Source organism: Arvicanthis niloticus, chromosome 14 (genome assembly GCF_011762505.2).
Source record: "Arvicanthis niloticus isolate mArvNil1 chromosome 14, mArvNil1.pat.X, whole genome shotgun sequence".
NCBI classification, from domain to species: Eukaryota; Metazoa; Chordata; class Mammalia; order Rodentia; family Muridae; genus Arvicanthis; species Arvicanthis niloticus.
Genome location: NC_047671.1, coordinates 50,567,972 through 50,588,005, shown reverse-complemented (window position 1 = coordinate 50,588,005; position 20,034 = coordinate 50,567,972). Strand labels below are relative to the sequence as shown.

The window sequence follows — 20,034 nt, the reverse complement described above, 5'->3', positions numbered from 1 at the left end:
CCACATTACACTAATACAACAAACATAAAAATTGTTAGGTGCCGAACAAGGACTAAATGTTCACTAATTTAGATAGATTTCAAAAGGGGCTTGAAGCTAGTAACTGTTTTAATTATTTTTGAAGATAGCATCAATAAATCACAAGTACTAAACATTACTTTCTAGAATATTTCATGCAAACAATACCCAGGAAATTCATGTCCATTAGGTTAATACAAACAAACTAAAAAATTGGGCTATAGCTAAGTATGGAAAGGACACTATTGAACAACAGAAACTATTGAAATAATAAGCAACGAAAGTTATTTTATCACTTTGAGTGTAAATTTCTCTATAAATAAATAGACAAATTATTTGGGCTGTCTATTGACGATGTATCCATATGCAGTGGTTTGCTCAGATTGACGTCGTACTTTGGATTGTGTTTATAAAGTCAAGTCCAATTGGGAGACCATCCGCAGAACATCTAGCGGATTGGGCAGTAATGCAACTAACACAGGAGCCTGGTTAAAAAAGTGGCATATAGGGGGCTGGAGAAATGACTCAGCAGCTAAGAGCACTGACTCCTCTTCCAGAGGTCCTGAGTTCAATTCCTAGCAACCACATGGTGACTCACAACCATCTGTAATGGGATCCAATGCCCACTTCTGGTGTGTCTGAAGACAGCAACAGGGTACTAACATACATAAAATAAACAAAAATTTTTAAAAAGTGGCATCTAATCAGAGAACAGAAATAAACAGAGGCATAAAACATGTAATTAAAATTGAGTATTATTGAGAAATAATTTCACTAATAAAAGGTAAGTGAATAAAATGAAACAAAGTAAAATACTTACCCTTTTATCCACATGGTGTCGCTAGACACCACAAGATATATATTTAGCTTCCAACGTCAAAAAAGGATACGGAGAATACATTTTACTTAGGAAAAGGATCTTCCATTTTATGCTCTGCCACAGAAGCTCACAAAAAGCAAGGAAATCAAATCTATAGTAAATTCTAACTAAGTTTTCAAAGGATTTTGTGTGGTGCTGCAATAGAGACTGGAGACGTGGAACAAGATTGCGATGGTATATTCCCAGCGAGGAAGTCCGGGATTTCGGCGCCTGCTGATCTCCTTTGTGCTTCTGGCAGTCTGGGAGGCAGGGAGCGGCCAGCTGCGCTACTCCATCCCAGAGGAAGCCAAACACGGCACCTTCGTGGGCCGCATCGCGCAGGACCTGGGGCTGGAGCTGGCAGAGCTGGTGCCCCGCCTGTTCAGGGTGGCGTCCAAGGACCATGGAGACCTTCTGGAGGTAAATCTGCAGAATGGCATTTTGTTTGTGAATTCTCGGATCGACCGGGAGGAGCTGTGCGGACGGAGCACAGAGTGTAGCATCCACCTGGAGGTAATCGTGGACAGGCCGCTGCAGGTTTTCCACGTGGAGGTAGAGGTGAGGGACATTAATGATAACCCTCCTAAATTCTCCCGACCTGAACAAAGATTATTTATTTTAGAGTCAAGAATGCCAGACTCGCGGTTTCCAGTAGAGGGCGCATCTGATTTGGATATAGGAGCCAATGCAGCCTTGAGCTATAAGGTAAATCCTAATGAATATTTTGACTTGGATGTTAAAAGAAACGAAGAAGAAACAAGCGTCTTACATCTAGTTTTGAAGAAGTCCCTAGACAGAGAAGAAACCCAAGAGCATCGTTTGTTGCTGATTGCAATTGATGGAGGGAAACCTGAACTAACAGGTACCGTTCAGTTACTGATTGATGTATTGGATGCTAATGATAATGCTCCGGAGTTTGATAAATCTATTTATAATGTTAGATTGTTAGAAAATACACCCAACGAGACATTAGTAATTAAACTCAACGCTTCAGACGCGGATGAGGGAATTAATAAAGAAATACTGTATTTCTTTAGTAATCTTGTTCCTGACGATGTAAAATCTAAATTTACAATAGATTCTACCAGTGGAGAAATAAAAGTTAAGGGCGAGCTGGATTACGAAGACTGTAAATTATACAAAATTAGTATTGACGCAGTGGACAGAAGTACATTTCCACTAGCAGGACACTGCAAAGTTATAGTGAAACTAGTGGATGTAAATGATAACGTGCCTGAGATGGCCATAACCTCCATTTTCCTGCCTATCAAAGAGGATGCTCCATTGGCGACTGTCATCGCCTTGATTAGCGTGTCAGATCGCGACTCAGGCGCTAATGGGCAGGTGATCTGCTCCCTGACACCCCACATCCCCTTCAAGCTTGTGTCCACTTTCAAGAATTATTATTCTCTCGTGCTGGACAGAGCTCTGGATCGAGAGACCATCGCTAACTACGACGTGGTTGTGACTGCCCGCGATGGAGGCTCGCCCTCCCTGTGTGCCACAGCCAGCGTGTCTGTGGAGGTGGCTGACGTGAACGACAACGCTCCTGTGTTCGCGCAGCCCGAATACACAGTGTTTGTGAAGGAAAACAACCCACCTGGAGCGCACATCTTCACGGTGTCAGCGGTGGATGCGGACGCGCAGGAGAATGCGCTGGTGTCCTACTCGCTGGTGGAGCGGAGGGTGGGCGAGCGCTTGCTGTCGAGCTATGTGTCTGTGCACGCGGAGAGTGGCAAGGTGTTCGCACTGCAGCCTCTGGACCATGAGGAGCTGGAGCTGCTGCAGTTCCAGGTGAGCGCGCGGGATGCTGGTGTGCCTGCCCTGGGCAGCAATGTGACTCTGCAGGTGTTTGTGCTGGATGAGAACGACAATGCACCCACACTGCTAGGACCTCAGGGTAGCGCAGGGACTATTGAGTTGTTGTCCCGGTCAGTGAGCTCTGGCCATGTGGTTGCGAAGGTGCGTGCAGTGGACGCGGACTCTGGCTACAACGCGTGGTTGTCTTATGAGTTGCAGCCGGCGACAGGTGCTGTGCGCAGCCCGTTCCGCGTAGGCTTATATACTGGTGAAATCAGCACAGCACGTGTTCTGGATGAAGCGGACATGCAGCGTCAACGCTTGTTGGTGCTGGTGAAGGACCACGGCGAGCCACCGCTGACAGCCACGGCCACTTTTCTGGTGTCTCTAGTGGAGAATAGCCAGACACCAAAGGTCTCATCCAGGGTGTTGGTTGGAACCTCTGGTTCGGACTCCACACTGATAGACGTCAACGTGTATCTGATCATTGCCATCTGCGCGGTGTCTAGCTTGTTGGTGCTCACCCTGCTGCTGTACACCGCACTGCGCTGCTCGGCGACGCCCACTGATGGAGTCTGTGCTCCGGGGAAGCCCATGCTGGTGTGTTCCAGCGCGGTGGGGACTTGGTCATATTCTCAGCAAAGGCGACAGAGGGTGTGCTCTGGAGAGGGTCCACCCAAGACTGACCTCATGGCCTTCAGCCCCAGCCTACCTCAGGGTCCCAGCTCTACAGAGAATGTGAGTTTTGCAAATCTTACTGATTTTTTTCTCTTAATTCTTTATCATTGAATATGTGAAGGTTTTCCCCGTGGTTATCTTAGCTCTGAAGAATCCAATGTTTTACACATACAATTAACCTAGAAATTTCATAGTTAACTTTTACCTGTACCATTTCCTATACTTTAAAGTACAAGTTTTCTTTTTTCTTTTTTGGGGAGGGGGTGAATGTCAAGAGATTGGCTCAGAAAAAGAGCACTTTTTCTAGAAGAGGACCTGACTTCAATTCCCTCTACTCACATGATGGCTCATGACCATTTATAACTTCAGTTCCAGGGGAGCCAACACATTTTGACGTGTACGGGCACATGGTACACACACATAAATGCAGGCAAAGTATTTATAAACATAAAACAAATACATGTATTTTAAAAAGCTTTCCTTTTGGACATTTCTTTGCACTGAATATGACTTGCAGTTATTACTATTCTGTGGGAGGTTTTATTAATATGCCCAGCAACTTTCTTTTTTAACCTAAAATATTTTTGAGTCTTTTGTGGACATATGTGTGTGTGTGTGTGTGTGGTACGTGTGTGTGTGTGTGTGTGTGTGTATGAGAGAATATGTCTATGCTCATGGAGGCCAGAGGAGGAAGATCTATCACTCTCTGCTTTTTTCCCTTGAGATAGTTTCTATCACTGAACCTGGAGCTAGGCTAACAGCGAACAAGCCCCAGCCAGGCCTCAGCACACCTGCACATGCTGAGGTTGCAGGTATTCAGCACTATATGTGGCTTGTGGGTTCTTGGGGCTTGACCTCAGTTACTTGTGCTTGCATAGCAAGAAATACTTCTGTTAAGACATTTTCGTTTCTTTTCATATTTGTTTTTCTGAGACTGAGGAGAACTATGTAACCCATACTAGCCTTGACACTCCTAGATTCCTAGATTGAGGGTGGCCTCAAACTAGAATCCTCCTGTTTTAGGCTCCCCAATGCTGATTTACAGGTTGAGAGACCACAGTCTGCTTGAAAAATGTTCTCATGGAATATTGCTACATAAGAACACTCATATTTAACTTATAGCATATTGTAGAACAAATTGTAAGGCATACTTTTAAATGTTTGCTTTCTTTCTGTCAGTTTTGAGACAGGATCTTACTATATAGCCCTTGTTGGCTTGAAACTCCTTATGTAAACCAGTTGGCTTGGAACTCACAGATATCAACAATTCTCTGACTCCCTAGAATGGAGACTGAAGGCACGAACTACCAAGTCTGGCTTATTTATTCCTAATATACTGTTTTATGATTACATATCAGTATTTTTACAGTAGTCCATCAACTATGCTTTTTACTTTCTGATGAATTGTAATTATTTTATATTTATATAGCAGTTTAATTTCTTTTAAGTCATATTTGTGTAGTAAATAATTCATTGAATTTTTGTCTAAATAGATTTATGCTCCAGTGGTTTCATACTTTAAAACTTTTGTTTTAAAAATTTCCTTTTAGTAGTGTTTTCACTTGGGTAAACAAAACCATTGTTTAAAATTCTTGTAATGCAAAGGAGTACAGTAAAGATTTCCTTTCCATTTTCATCCCCAAGCATTGTGGGAATATAAAATATTGATTTCCCACCAAAGTTTAATATTGGAATTTGGAGGGATAATGGTGTCATTTTTAAGGACATCTGCATGTGGTTTCACTTTAAGTTATTTGTTATTAAGTACTTGTGAAGTCTCTTAGCTCTGAAAGTCCGAGTATATTTGGTCAGAAAACACACAGTTTATTGCCTTACATTTTAAGTTTAGAAGAAACAAAAATTTCTTCTCTTGTGTTTATTCTCTACAGACATTGTAGTCTACCATAGGAGAGTGTCCTTGTCACTGAAAAATGAAAACTGTTTTGCTCCTCTTTTTTGTTTTGACAAAATATTTGGGCTTAACATGTAATAACCATTACATACCTAATATAAAAATATAAAAATCAGCTGATTTTTCAAGTTTTCTTATGCATTCACTTTTATAGCTGTCCCTTCCATCATGCTGTTTGGATATTTATAATACACTGAGCAGCTTTAGGGAGATCTTAGGATTGAGAATTAGCTTTTGCTACAGTATTAGTTTATTGCAAATACCTACCAACTTTAAGAAATCTGGTTAATTTAGTTTAGAAATATAAACTTACCAGTTTATATGCTTGCTATAAGATGTATGGAGGAGGGACCTATTTATTTATAAAGAGATTAACTAATCATCTTTTCATATAATTTTCCCCGTGTACTCTAATAAACCATTTGAATAAATAAAATTAAGAAGCTGTAAGCAATTTGCCAGCCAAAGATCAACATTTTTTCTTTCCACACTAATTTATTTTAAATAATTTTTTTCATTATTTTTTTTTTTTTTTTTGTTTTTTTTTTTTTTTTTTTTTTTTTTTTTTTTTTTTTTTTTTTTTTTGCTTGGAAACAATATGATTATCACAATTATTCCAGCTGGATTGTATAAGCAAGCTCCAGGAAACTTTGAAGAATTACATTGAAAAGTAAATATGATGTTTAATGTTAGTTAATTTTTACCAGTTGAGGTTACCTTTACTTACACTAATACACATGTATCTGTTACTATAGAAAACCTTTGATAAAGGGTTTTGTGTGTGTGAGGCTTATAGTATTCTAAACTTCTCTTTTTTAGGACTTGCTATTGGTTAGAGGATAACTTTTTGTTTGTTTGTTTGGTTTTCCTTTTTTGAACCCCATGTAAGTCTGGCTGTTCTGAAACTCTGTTCTGTAGACAAGGGCGATCTCCTACTCTCAGAGATCTGCCTGTCCCTGCCTGCCTCTGCCTGCCTCTGTCTCTGTCTCCCAAGTGCTAGAATTAAAGTCATGCACCACCATGGCTGGGCCAGCAAATGAAGTTTTTGTTTGCACAAATTACTGTGATGGGAAGTTTCTGGGAAATAATATCAAATAGATCTGAGTTAATTATTTGATGATAGCTACTCACAAAGGAGACAGCTCTGTATTATTGTGAAGCTTAATGTACATCAGAATAGTGGAAGATGGTGGGCTGTCATGCCTCATGTGAAAAGTTTTATTGGTGACTCGCTCAGTTTCGAAAGAAGTCCAGTCATGCCCAGCTGATGACCTTAAAAACGAAGTAATGGGAAAGCTTACATTTGACATGACTTTAATGTATGATGATAATATTTTTTACAGGGAAGGATGAAAGTATTAAAAGCCCCATCTGAGACTGAGGGCACTACACAGTGCTAGAGAACTTTTCAATGCCTTGGGCTCAATCTCCAGCCATAAAAACCAAGTTTAAGCAAAGGTCATTGTAAGGAAGAGAATGTAAATAATCTGTATTATCTACAAAATATGATCCATATTGAAGAATAATTGAAAATAATTATTTGGCTTATGCATTTAACAATGTATTACTAGAAACCAACCACCTAATGAAGATGCCATACAAAGTAAATACCTTACAAAATAATACAATTTATTTTTAACAATGAGAAACTCTTGAGAAAAAGAAAATATTGTTATGATTAAAATGAAAAATTGGCTTATGATCAAGATATAAGCCATCTAGAAGTGGTTCTAATATTAAATTTCTAGTTTTAGTAGCTTAATTTACTTATGAAGATAAACATGCTATATGTGAAAGATAAAGAAACTGTAGGCAGACTTTGAATAAGACCAGTAAAAAGATAGAAATAAAGATAAAATTACCATAGTGATAAAGTGTGTTTTTGTCATTAAAACAAAACATCAGTTTCTGAGCCTTAAAATTATGAATTTACTAATAATTACTAGTAATGCTTTCATGTTAAACTAACTGCTTTCTAGGGGTCAGCATCTATTAATGAAATGGACAGAAACATAGAAAGGGGAGACACAGATGTGGGTTGGGGAATGTACAGAAAGGTCTCACTTGAAACATGGGAGAAGATGAGACCCTGAAAAAGCAAAGGATATAGTATAAAGCTGAGGTGTAGGGAAAAAGATCAAGTCTTCAGGAAGAGCAGAAGAGAGCAGCAAAAACGAGAGAATAAGAGCAGAAATCACTGTGGTAGGATACACCAATGTGAAGTCAATACCACCTGAATGCCAATCAAGAAATGCTGCAGAGGCAGTCCAGAGGCACAGTGCTCTATCCTACTCAGTATTCTCAGTTCTGAGACCTGAACTTTTTGAGTTTGAGATCATCCTGAGATTCACAGTTTACAGTGAACCTGAACTATAGTGAGAACACATACTATGCATTAAAATGTTGAACATACTATACATTAAAAAGTTGAACATACTATGCATTAATAGCATGTTAAATATCACATGAGAGAACCATAAGCAGTATTATAGTTGTGGAACAAAGTAACAATAACATCAACAGTCTTTTAATGTTTAAAAAGTTTAGATAAACTTGAAAAATTTTAAAATCATCTCAAGTTTAGAAAAACTCTTCAAATCTCTCTCTCCATATATATATATGGTTAATACATATATAACTATATATATATAACCATATGTATGTATATATACATATATATACGTATATATACACACACATATATATGTATACATATGTATATATACATACATATGGTTAATGTGTACCCAAATTATGGAGATTGCTCACCCCTGATTTCCAAGATCAGGTTATACTACATTTACATTACATTTCTAAAGTGATGATAAAAATGTCTAAAATATTGCTAATGATATTGTTTCTCTGTGAATAACGACCATAATCAATTTAAGTAACAAAACACCATGCGAGGAGACATTGTTTTTGAAAAGTATAAACAGTTGGAGCATTTACTAACAAGGTAACGTAAAGAATATTAATTAAAAGAATAACCCTTCATTGAGGTTTTACGAATTCGCCTCTTACCGTTTGGAGCCGCATGGTGTCGCTGTCTACCACCGAGTTCCATCTAGCCAGCGCACAAAGCTCTTTTTTTCTGGTAGCTGGATCTTTCCAAGACTGCTGAATGATGGCGAACGCAGAAGAATTGAATCGATAGACTTTGAATCATAGGGAATTTTATGCGGAGAAAAAAAAAAGATCTTCTAATGGAAACAAAGCAAGAAGTATTTGACATGGATTTTACCACCGAAGGCAGACTGGGAACACGGTGTCTGCTGCTCTCGCTCCTGCTCCTCGCAGACTGGGAGGCAGGGAGCGGCCAGCTCCACTACTCCATCCCAGAGGAGGCCAAACACGGCACCTTCGTGGGCCGCATCGCACAGGATCTAGGGCTGGAGCTGTCAGAACTGGTGCCCCGCCTGTTCAGAGTGGCGTCCAAGGACCGCGGAGACCTTCTGGAGGTAAATCTGCAGAATGGCATTTTGTTTGTGAATTCTCGGATCGACCGGGAGGAGCTGTGCGGGCAGAGCACGGAGTGCAACATCCACCTGGAGGTGATTGTGGACAGGCCGCTGCAGGTTTTCCACGTGGAGGTGGGGGTGAAGGACATTAATGATAATCCGCCTGTGTTCTCAGAAAAGGAGCAAAGAACTTTAATTTACGAATCTAGGCTGCCAGATTCTTTGTTTCCACTAGAGGGCGCATCAGATGCTGATGTTGGATTAAATTCTATGTTAACCTATAAACTCAGTTCCAGTGAATACTTTGGGCTAGATGTGAAAACAAACAGCGATGGCAACAAACAAATTGGACTCTTGTTGAAAAAATCGTTGGACAGAGAGGATGCTCCTGAGCATAAGCTACTGCTGACAGCCACGGATGGGGGCAAACCTGAGCTCACAGGCTCTGTTCAGCTGCTGGTCACTGTACTCGATGTGAACGATAATGCCCCTACTTTCCAACACCCTGAGTATGAAGTGAGAATCTTGGAAAACTCAGACAACGGAACGACAGTTATTAGACTGAATGCTTCCGACAGGGATGAAGGGACGAACTCAGCCATTTCTTACTCTTTTAATAGGCTGGTGTCGCCCAGGATTCTTGACCAGTTTAGCATAGATGCAGATACAGGAGAAATCATAATTCAAGGGAATTTGGACTTTGAGCAAGTAAATGTCTACAAAATCCGCGTAGACGCGACGGACAAAGGACACCCTCCGATGGCAGGTCATTGCACCGTTTTATTGAAGGTATTGGATGAAAATGACAATGTGCCTCAGATCACATTGACTTCCGTATCCCTGCCTGTTCGAGAGGACACTGCACTGGGTACTGTCATTGCTCTAATTAGCGTTTCGGATTTGGACTCTGGAGCCAACGGGCTGGTAACCTGCTCCCTGACTCCGCATGTCCCCTTCAAATTAGTGTCCACCTTCAAGAATTACTATTCGCTTGTGCTGGACAGTGCCCTGGATCGAGAGACCACAGCTGAGTATCAGGTGGTGGTGACAGCGCGGGATGGGGGCTCTCCTTCTTTGTGGACCACGGCCAGCGTGTCTGTGGAGGTGGCTGATGTGAACGACAATGCTCCTGCATTTGCACAGCCCGAATACACGGTTTTTGTAAAGGAGAACAACCCGCCTGGCGCGCACATCTTCACGGTGTCAGCGGTGGATGCGGACGTGCAGGAGAATGCGCTGGTGTCCTACTCGCTGGTGGAGCGAAGGGTGGGCGAGCGCTTGCTGTCGAGCTATGTGTCTGTGCACGCGGAGAGCGGCAAGGTGTTCGCACTGCAGCCTCTGGACCATGAGGAGCTGGAGCTGCTGCAGTTCCAGGTGAGCGCGCGGGATGCTGGTGTGCCTGCCCTGGGCAGCAATGTGACTCTGCAGGTGTTTGTGCTGGATGAGAACGACAATGCGCCCACGCTGCTTGGACCTTGGACACAAGGATCCAGTGGTGTAGTGAGCGAACTTGTGTCACCCTCAGTGGGTGCTGGCCAAGTGGTCACTAAGGTGCGCGCAATAGATGCGGATTCTGGCTACAATGCCTGGCTGTCTTATGAGCTGCATCCTTTAACAAGTGGAACCCGGAGCCTGTTTCGGGTAGGTCTGTACACGGGTGAGATCAGTACAACGCGTGCCCTTGAGGAGGCGGATGCACCACGCCATCGCCTATTAGTGCTGGTGAAGGACCACGGGGAGCCAGCGCTGATGGCCACAGCCACCGTGTTAGTGTCTCTGGTTGAGAACAGCCAGACTCCAAAAGCATCTTCGCGAGCGGCAGGCGCCATTGGCAAGGAAGTTTCGTTAGTGAATGTCAACGTGTACTTGATCATTGCCATCTGTGCGGTGACCAGCCTGCTAGTTCTAACTCTCATGGTATACACCGCACTGCGGTGCTCAGTTCCGCCTACAGAGGGCGTGTGCGGAGCAGGGAAGCCTGTGCTGGTGTGCTCCAGCGCAGTAGGGAGCTGGTCCTACTCACAACAGAGGAGACAGAAGGTTTGTTCTGGAGAGGGACCACCTAAAACCGACCTCATGGCCTTCAGCCCAGGTCTTCCTCCTTGTCCTGTTGTGGGTGAGCATCAAGATTTAAACGAAGATCATTGCTCAAGAGTAAGTCCAAGATTTCATAATTATTTAAAATTTGTATTGTTTTTGTCTGTAGTTAGTTTCATATTTTCTTATTTTAAATATTTATTTATGACACTGGGCTAAGCATTTTAATTTTATTATTTTCCTCATAATCTTCATTTGTTTTTGATCTTATATGTAAATAGAATTATACACATTCTTCACTATATGGCTTTAAAAATCAAACTCAATATTTTGTTACATTTGTCCTTTTGTACCACATAGTTTATATCGGCGTTAATATTTTTCTGAGACATTACGTAGGGTATTCACATTTTTGTATTTTACCACTAGGAGGAGAATTATTTTGTATATATTGTTTTATCATAGGATATTTTATAGGACACAATTGGGTCGCACATTTTCTCCTTGCTTTTTTTGTTTCTCTCTCTCTGTGTGTGTGTGTGTGTTTGTGTGTATGTATGTGTTTGTGTGTGTGTGTGTGTGTGTGTGTACTTAAAATGAATCCAAGTGCATGCCAGGCAAGCACTCTATGAATGATCTATATAACAATATTGAATTTTATACTCGAATGAATACCCATAGTATGTTATTTTCTGTGTTCTTCCCCTAGTCACTCTTATTACTAGTGGAACTGGAGCTCTTCTTTAACTGCTGATTTTTGCAGCCATTTAGGGATAAAGAACAGTGACTAGGCTGAATGCCTCTGTTGGAAAGAGAACAGGTGAAGGACATTCCGTACTCTCTAATACGCTTGTTCCATCTATAGTTATTACCCAGATCATCAGCATGCTTCATATAGAAGTAGTAGTTGGGGAAACCTTAGATTTTAATTCAATAAACTCACATAAAGTCAATATTTCAGTGTTGGGCTCAGTGGTTGTTGTCTTGCCTACCAGGTTCAAGACCCTAGATTCTATCCAGTGCAAGGAAAACCATAAAGAAACAAACATAAAGGTCAATGCCCTTCTCTGATGTTGTGGTTCTCTTGCTTTGAATTTTGTTTATTGGGTTTCCTTATGAGGTACAAGTTTTCCTTTCTTTCTCTGTGTAACTGTTTGCACTATTCACTACTTCTCTACACAAAAGGCAGCCATGTGGCATCTAAGTCATGAGTCTATAGGACATCCTCCCTTGCCAAATCTCACCCCTGCTGTGTTTGTTTTTGCAGTATTGCATAGGCTGTATATCCTGTTAGTTCTCTGTTTTGAATCTACTAAATTTAGAATATAAATAATAATATCTGTTATACAGAGAAAATTTAAAAACACTTCTAAGTTGATACTTCTAAGGTGCTTATAATAGCATTTGCCAAATAGTAGCTGCTTAAGTGTTATGAATTTTATATCATTTTCATTTATGTGAAGTTATTTTTTTCATTGTGAAATGGCCAGTATAAACAAATTATTCTGAGCTTCCACTAACATTTTAGTGTCATGCATTATTTTGAAAACAGTTATTTTTCAGTGTTAACTGTTGAAGATTTTATCAATAGAAAAGCTTTTGGATTTAAAAGACATTCAAGACAGAGAAGTGACTCCCAGAGCTAGTTTTAACTTTTTGTATTGTGCATTTCCCCCCAAAAATAGAGCACCCTAAGCTTCTGTATCACATTTTCTTCCATGTAAGAACTGCTCAGTACCAGTAAGAGGACTAAGATGGAGTCTGTACTTCTAATGTCTTTTTTTGGCATTCTTGAAATGATATAAATCAGTAATTCAGTTTTTTTGTTCTTTACAAAGGAATTCAGAGTGATTTTAACTAATACATAATATAAGAGCAAGATTTAAAAAAATCCTCTAAACTCTCCTATATACTTAAGAGTAACAATTTACTTCTGGATATTCTAATTGATAAAGAACACAATCCGTGCCAGGTGATAGTGGCTCACACCTTTAATTCCAGCACTGAGTTTGAGGCCAGTCTATCTACAGAGTAAGTTTCAGGATGGCCAGGCTATACAGAGAAATGTTGACTTGAAAAACAACAACATCGTCAATAGAAATGATGATTTGTATTGATAATTATGTCTAGTAACCTGAACCTAGCTCACAAAACTATGAGCTATGGCTATATCCATCAAATAAAACATTTAAAAACGTCTAGAAAAATTTCATTGTCCATTATCTGTTAAAAATGAGTCAAAACCCAACCCACGGCTTCAGAATTTGTATAAAAATAAAGATATACTACATATAATGTGACAGAGAAAACAGTGTTATGAGTCACAAAAAGGTAAATAAATAAATAAATAAATAAGCAAATCATAGTTTGGCTGAATGTAACTGTCCACCTATCTCCTTGTTTGAAGGAAATGTCTAGATTAATGGTGAGTTTGGTGGTTGTATAGTGGAGGGGTTCCTTTGGGAGAATATTGACAATAATCAGTGTTTTGGGAAAGAAATAACTTTAAGTAAATGGGTGTGCAGCAAAATCCCAAGTGAGTCTGGAAGCAGGGAGTAAGGAATGTACTTGGACTGAAGTGAATGCTTCACACAGGAGAGAGTGTGAGATGAGATAAGAAAAAGTATTATAAAGAGAAACTCTTGGGTAAGTATTAGAATAATTTTTCATTTTTCTCTAAAGTCATTTGAAAAGTACTAAACATTTAAGGCAATGGTAATAAAGGTGCTCGTGAAGTCAACCATATCGACTAAGTGAGTCATGAAGGCAGTATAACAAAAGGGTTTGCAATAGTCAAGCAGAGTGCCAATCACTGAAAGACTGATGTGGGCAGATATCAACATTGTGAAGCATTAGAACATATATGTGATTATTTTTACTTGCATCTGGGAATACTGGGGTGCAACATTTAAGAAAACTACACTTGTTAAACTAACTCTCAAAAGATAAAATATTCAAAGACTTAAAGAATTGTGGGTGGGTTAGCACCAAGATTTAGCTAATGAAATGAATTTATAGTATGAAGAAAGAAATAACCTACATGATACTGAAGACTGAAAACAAGCATGTAATCATAAAGCAAGGTTTTGGGTGGAAAGAGTAAATAACATGAGAACCATGAACTCCTGCAACGGGATCTATAAATCTTATAAAGAGAAATTCACAATACTTGTTTCTTAAGAAGCTACTTTAATACACAATCTTGTCTCAAAGATTCTCAAACTTTCTATATCTCTATCCAATAAAAGAATATGAAATTTGTTTTTCACTTAGCCTTCTTGACATTAAAATTATTTACTAAGTTTGTCTTAAATTAAAGAGATCCCTTTAGGCTTGTTTGTATATTAAACCACTGTAGGAAGAAAGGTTTTTCTAATACTCAAAGCAAAAACAATGGTCAAAATTAAGTATTTAAAAGCTGTTAAGCACTCAAGAATACCATGAAGAAGCATGAGAAATGTTGCTCTACGTGTTCACAATAAAGAACGAAATTTCAATTTAAAATATACATTTCAATGCATAACTGTAAATTTCGCAAATTCTACTTACTACTTGGGCCACATGATGTCGCTCTTAGCCACTAAATGGTCACAAAGCGAGGCCATTCATTTTCCATTAGAACGATTCCACTGGGCTTCACTCTTCGGTTGCTCCACAATGGCCAGCATCTCGGGACTGGAATGAAGGAATAAAAAGCCTCCAGACTTTGAGATAATTGTCGCGAATGAGAATAAAACGTTAGGAATTTGAGATGGTAAACCTGAGAGGATACAATTGGAAGAGCCATCTCCTGCTCCTGATAATTCTGGCAGCCTGGGAGGCAGGGAACAGCCAGCTGCATTACTCAGTCTCCGAGGAAGCCAAACACGGCACCTTCGTGGGCCGCATCGCACAGGATCTGGGGCTGGAGCTGGCGGAGCTGGTGCCCCGCCTGTTCAGAGTGGCGTCCAAGGACCGCGGGGACCTTCTGGAGGTAAATCTGCAGAATGGCATTTTGTTTGTGAATTCTCGGATCGACCGGGAGGAGCTGTGCGGGCGGAGCGTGGAGTGTAGCATCCACCTGGAGGTGATCGTGGACAGGCCGCTGCAGGTTTTCCACGTCGAGGTAGAGGTGAGGGACATTAATGACAATCCTCCCATGTTCCCAGCGACACAAAAGACTCTGTTTATCCTGGAGTCCAGACTGCTTGACTCGCGGTTTCCACTAGAGGGCGCGTCAGATGCAGATGTCGGTTCCAATGCTCTGCTGACTTACAGACTGAGCACCAATGAACATTTCTCTCTGGATGTACCGCCCAACCACGAGCAGGTGAAACCTCTTGGTCTCGTTTTGCGGAAACCTTTAGACAGAGAAGAAGCTGCAGAGATGCGCTTATTGCTCACGGCCACCGACGGAGGCAAACCGGAGCTGACCGGCACCGTTCAGTTACTCATCACAGTGCTGGATGTCAATGACAATGCTCCGGTTTTTGACAGATCTCTCTATACCGTGAAATTACCAGAAAACGTCCCAAACGGAACATTGGTGATCAAAGTCAATGCCTCAGATTTGGACGAAGGCGTGAATGGGGACGTTATGTATTCATTTTCGAGTGATGTTTCTTCAGATATAAAATCCAAGTTTCACATGGATGCTGTGAGTGGGGAGATTACAGTTATCGGAATTATTGATTTCGAAGAGAATAAAGCTTACAAGATTCCACTAGAGGCACGTGATAAGGGCTTCCCACAACTGCCTGGACACTGTACTGTTCTTGTGGAAGTTGTAGATGTTAATGACAATGCTCCACAGTTGACTGTTAGTTCCTTGTCTCTCCCTGTACCTGAAGACAGTCAACCTGGAAGAGTCATCACTTTAATTAGCGTATTTGACCGTGATTCTGATGCCAACGGGCAGGTGACCTGCTCCCTGACTCCTCACATTCCCTTCAAGCTAGTGTCCACTTTTAAGAATTACTATTCTCTCGTGCTGGACAGTGCTCTGGACCGAGAGACCATTGCTAATTACGATGTGGTTGTGACCGCCCGCGACGGTGGCTCGCCCTCCCTATGGGCCACGGCCAGTGTGTCCGTGGAGGTGGCTGACGTGAACGACAACGCTCCTGCATTCGCGCAGCCCGAATACACGGTGTTTGTGAAGGAGAACAACCCGCCTGGCACGCACATCTTCACAGTGTCAGCGGTGGATGCAGACGCGCAGGAGAATGCACTGGTGTCCTACTCGCTGGTGGAGCGGAGGGTGGGCGAGCGCTTGCTGTCGAGCTATGTGTCTGTGCACGCGGAGAGTGGCAAGGTGTTCGCACTGCAGCCTCTGGACCATGAGGAGCTGGAGCTGCTGCAGTTCCAGGTGAGCGCGCGGGATGCTGGTGTGCCTGCCCTGGGCAGCAATGTGACTCTGCAGGTGTTTGTGCTGGATGAGAATGACAATGCGCCCACACTGCTGGGGCCTTTGGCTAACCGGGCTGGTGGCACAATAAATGAGGTAGTATCTCGGGCTTTGGTGCCTGGCCAGGTTGTGGCGAAAGTACGGGCAGTAGATGAGGACTCTGGCTACAATGCCTGGTTGTCCTATGAGCTGCAGCCGGCTGCGGGTGGAGTTCGTAGTCCCTTCCGTGTCGGCCTGTACACAGGAGAAATCAGCACGACACGTGCACTGGAAGAGACAGATGCATTGCGGCAATGCTTGTTAGTGTTGGTGAAGGATCATGGAGAACCTTCTCTGACCGCCACAGCCACGGTGTTGCTTTCTCTGGTAGACAGTGGCCAAACACAGAAGGTCTTATCTAAGGTGTCAGCTGGAGCCTCCAGAGTGAATCAGGGGATAGTGGATGTCAACGTGTACCTGATCATTGCCATTTGCGCGGTGTCCAGCCTGTTGGTGCTCACCCTGCTGCTGTACACCGCGCTGCGCTGCTCGGCGACGCCCACTGATGGAGTCTGTGCTCCTGGGAAGCCCATGCTGGTGTGCTCCAGCGCGGTGGGGAGCTGGTCGTACTCGCAGCAGAGGCGACAGAGGGTGTGCTCTGGAGAGGGTCCTCCTAAGACCGACCTCATGGCCTTCAGTCCCAGCCTACCTCAGGGTCCCAGCTCTACAGACAACGTGAGTCTTAAATATTTTTCTCTTCAGGCATGCAAAAAATAGTTTAGCTGTTTTTCATGATGTAATCTATTAATCACAACACCCGGGAGGCTGAAGCAGGAAGATATTCAATTTTTAGTCCAATCTGGTTTACACAGGGAATTTCAGGCCAGTTTGGGTTTCTCTTTCATAAACTTGGTAATTTATGTTGGTCTATAATATTGATAAAAATGTGCTAATATGAATAATATCTTTACGTTCTTTACCTAGCGGATTTCCAAAATTAAGTGTTTGCATATCTAGTTTGTTTCTCAGTGCCCAGACCTCTTAGAGGTCTGGTTCCTAAGCATAGGAGGCAAGCACTCCTAATGAGTTCCAACGCTTATCCACCTTTATAAATCCTACTGTAAACTAATTTAAATGTATATGCTGACCTATTACTCCTTCTTTGTATTGCACATATTTTACCACAACATGGGTTTCAACATTTTTGGTTTAATATTTTTACAAGTTGAATTATCTCAGTTTCTTATTGCAAGAATTTTTATTTTCCAACCATATCTGTTTAGCAGTTTTTTGAAAACCTTATTTGTAGGATTGTACTTGCCATTTTTGTGATAATTAGTATTATTTAAAAATATGGTTCTATCAGGAATTAAATCCTTTATTTGACTCCTTGTTTATACAGGAAATATATTCACATTCAAAATGCAGAAGAATTGACTCTAGTGTACAGTGAAAGTTATTCCCAGTTCTGACACTGAAGTATTTACTTCTCTGAATTCTGGGAGACTTTGGTTTCTATTTTGTATTCCAAAATTAAATACACGTGCAATGCGCCTTTCTGTTTTAGAAAAAAATAATGACACTTAAAACCTTCTTTTCTGCATATTTGCTCGTCTCTTGCAAGGCATACATCATCGTTTGTTTCTTCATCATGTCAAGTATCTGCATCCTCATTACTCAGATTTAAATCAAGACTTATTAGTTAAGTCGTTCATTGTGTGCATCCATGGTGCACAAGGTGGATCATAAAGCTTATTTTTATTTTTAAAATTTTAATTTTAAAATTTCAAGTATTTGTTTAGTTACTTCTGACTGTCAATTTTCAAAGTTGGCTAAATTTTTATATATGCTATGAGATGATTTTTAGAATATTTTGCTCTTGTTTTCAGTATAAATAAAAGCAAATGGCTCAATTCATGAGCTCTCATGGGGGACCTAACCATAGAGCACTACCACAAGCACAGCGAATTCTGCTCCTGTTTAAAGAATAGTTCATTTGAAGAGCATTTATGCTTTATATAGAGTTGTAGTGACAGTAATTGTAACAATCTTATTGATTTAAATTTTTTTTTGTTTTATCTTACATGGATATACCATTTTAAAGCCGTCCTAGTAAATTAATTAATAAAAATTAAAATCCATTCATTTTTGAACACCACAGAAGTTGACAGGAAACCTCCTTACCACAACATCTATATTTATGAAATATTATGATTTTTTTTGTTAGAAAATCATTTTGAGAGATACAAACTCTTTCAGGTTTTTCTTTGCTGGCTATGGGATGTATTTATTGTTTGTAAAATTCACAGAGATTCTGTGAAGTCTATTTTAATAATGTCTTTAATGTTATTTGTAGATAGTCTTTTGTAAGTAAAATGAGGATAAATTTAATAGTTTCATAGAAAACTTCATTATTCATCCTTTCTGTTTTACTTTCTTGTCTGTGCATTTTCAGTACACTAAACGTCTGCAGCTAATGACAGATTCTTATTCCAAGCACTAAGAAACAATTGAAATATTACATAATTACATGTTTGTCATATCTCCAAACATCCAGATTTTAAGAACTCAAGTAAAAAGTCATAGGTTATGCTTTACTTCATTTTAAAATTCCGAACTATTCAGTTAGAGCTACATTTATGTAGAAATTATAATCACTAAAACTTTCAGTGTGATGAAACTTTTGTAGGTACTCTACAGATTGCAAGGATAGGAATCTATAAAAGAACAATAGATTTCTTTGAAATAATCAGCAGTTTAGTGATAAGGCCACTAGAAGAATTCCAATTAATATACATCTATTGAATGCAGTTTAAAAATACAACAAATTTTGGAGAATTAACTTCTGAGGTTAATTTTGAGGGTAGCATTTTCACAGATAAAAATGAAATAAAGGTTCTTGAATAGAAGGATTTTAGGAAGAGGTGGTGTATTTCTGTAAAATATGACTCACAGTGAAAAATGGTCAGACACAACATGAAGAAGACCTGATGTGAGTCTGAGGTCTTCACACTTGTCACATAGAAAGCAAGTGTGTTAGAGGTCTCAGCACACTCCAGCAGAAGTTATAATCATAAGTACAACATTTGTAATATATAAGATGGGAAGGTCTAGAAAAACAAAATATTGTATGCAAGAGAGAACCAGTAATAAAAATAAGTTTGGGACTGTGTCTAAGTAAATTTGGAGAATGGTCAATGGTATAGAAATTGTGACGTTCAATTATTTAGATTTGGTGGTAAGTATTGAAATTTATTTTGGAATTTTTGAGACAGGGTTTCTCTGTATGGCCCCTACTGTCCTGGGTTTCACTACATAGAGCAGGCTGGCCTTAAACTCACAACAATCCTCCTGCCTCGGCCTCCCTGTTGCTAGAATGGAAGGCATGCACCACCATCTCTATTGTTGAAGTTATAGGTTTAAACATGGTTCAGAAGATAAACTAGTCTAAAGACATTGGCATAGAGAAGAATCTCACTAAGGAAAGAACAAGAGGTATGAAGAGGATAAAGACATAATTTTGGAATTGGGCTCATATTTGGAGCAGAAGAAAGATCCAAATCCAGCAAAGACTGAAATACTATTTGGATTTACAATGGCTGAGAAATCTACAAGAGAAAATCTTGTGAGAGGCTCATGTGATACATTACACATATATCGATTGTTGGAAAAATACATGTTTTCATTTTCCAAGAATTTGTAAGTAAAATAGTTTAAAATATTTTTATGTTCCCTGAAAACATCGAAAGGAAATTTAATAAGAATTCACAAAAACACATATAAACTTAAGAAAAATTAGAATTATATGTTAATATAAAATAATATATTTCAATGACCAGCTGCCAACAAACAAATTTCTTCCACAGACAAGTGTGGAGGGAATTATGCTTGTGATACATATGTC

At 40.3% G+C, this 20,034-nt stretch overlaps 1 protein-coding gene across 7 annotated transcripts in view; it reads left to right on the top strand.

The window, feature by feature from the left end:
• The window catches only part of LOC117719719 (protocadherin alpha-7), a 222,463-nt gene that overhangs the window by 29,970 nt on the left and 172,459 nt on the right, over positions 1-20,034 (top strand). The window contains exon 1 of one of the 7 annotated variants that reach the window (XM_034517940.2): positions 852-3,415. The exons of 4 other annotated variants lie outside the window; for them this stretch is intronic. In XM_034517940.2, coding sequence (XP_034373831.1) covers positions 1,070-3,415 — 2,346 coding nt within the window. In that variant the 5' untranslated portion in view covers positions 852-1,069. Of the gene's footprint in view, positions 1-851; positions 3,416-8,446; positions 10,883-14,385; positions 16,866-20,034 lie in introns of those variants that run through there. 2 more of the 7 variants (XM_076912771.1, XM_076912777.1) reach the window with 2 other exon arrangements.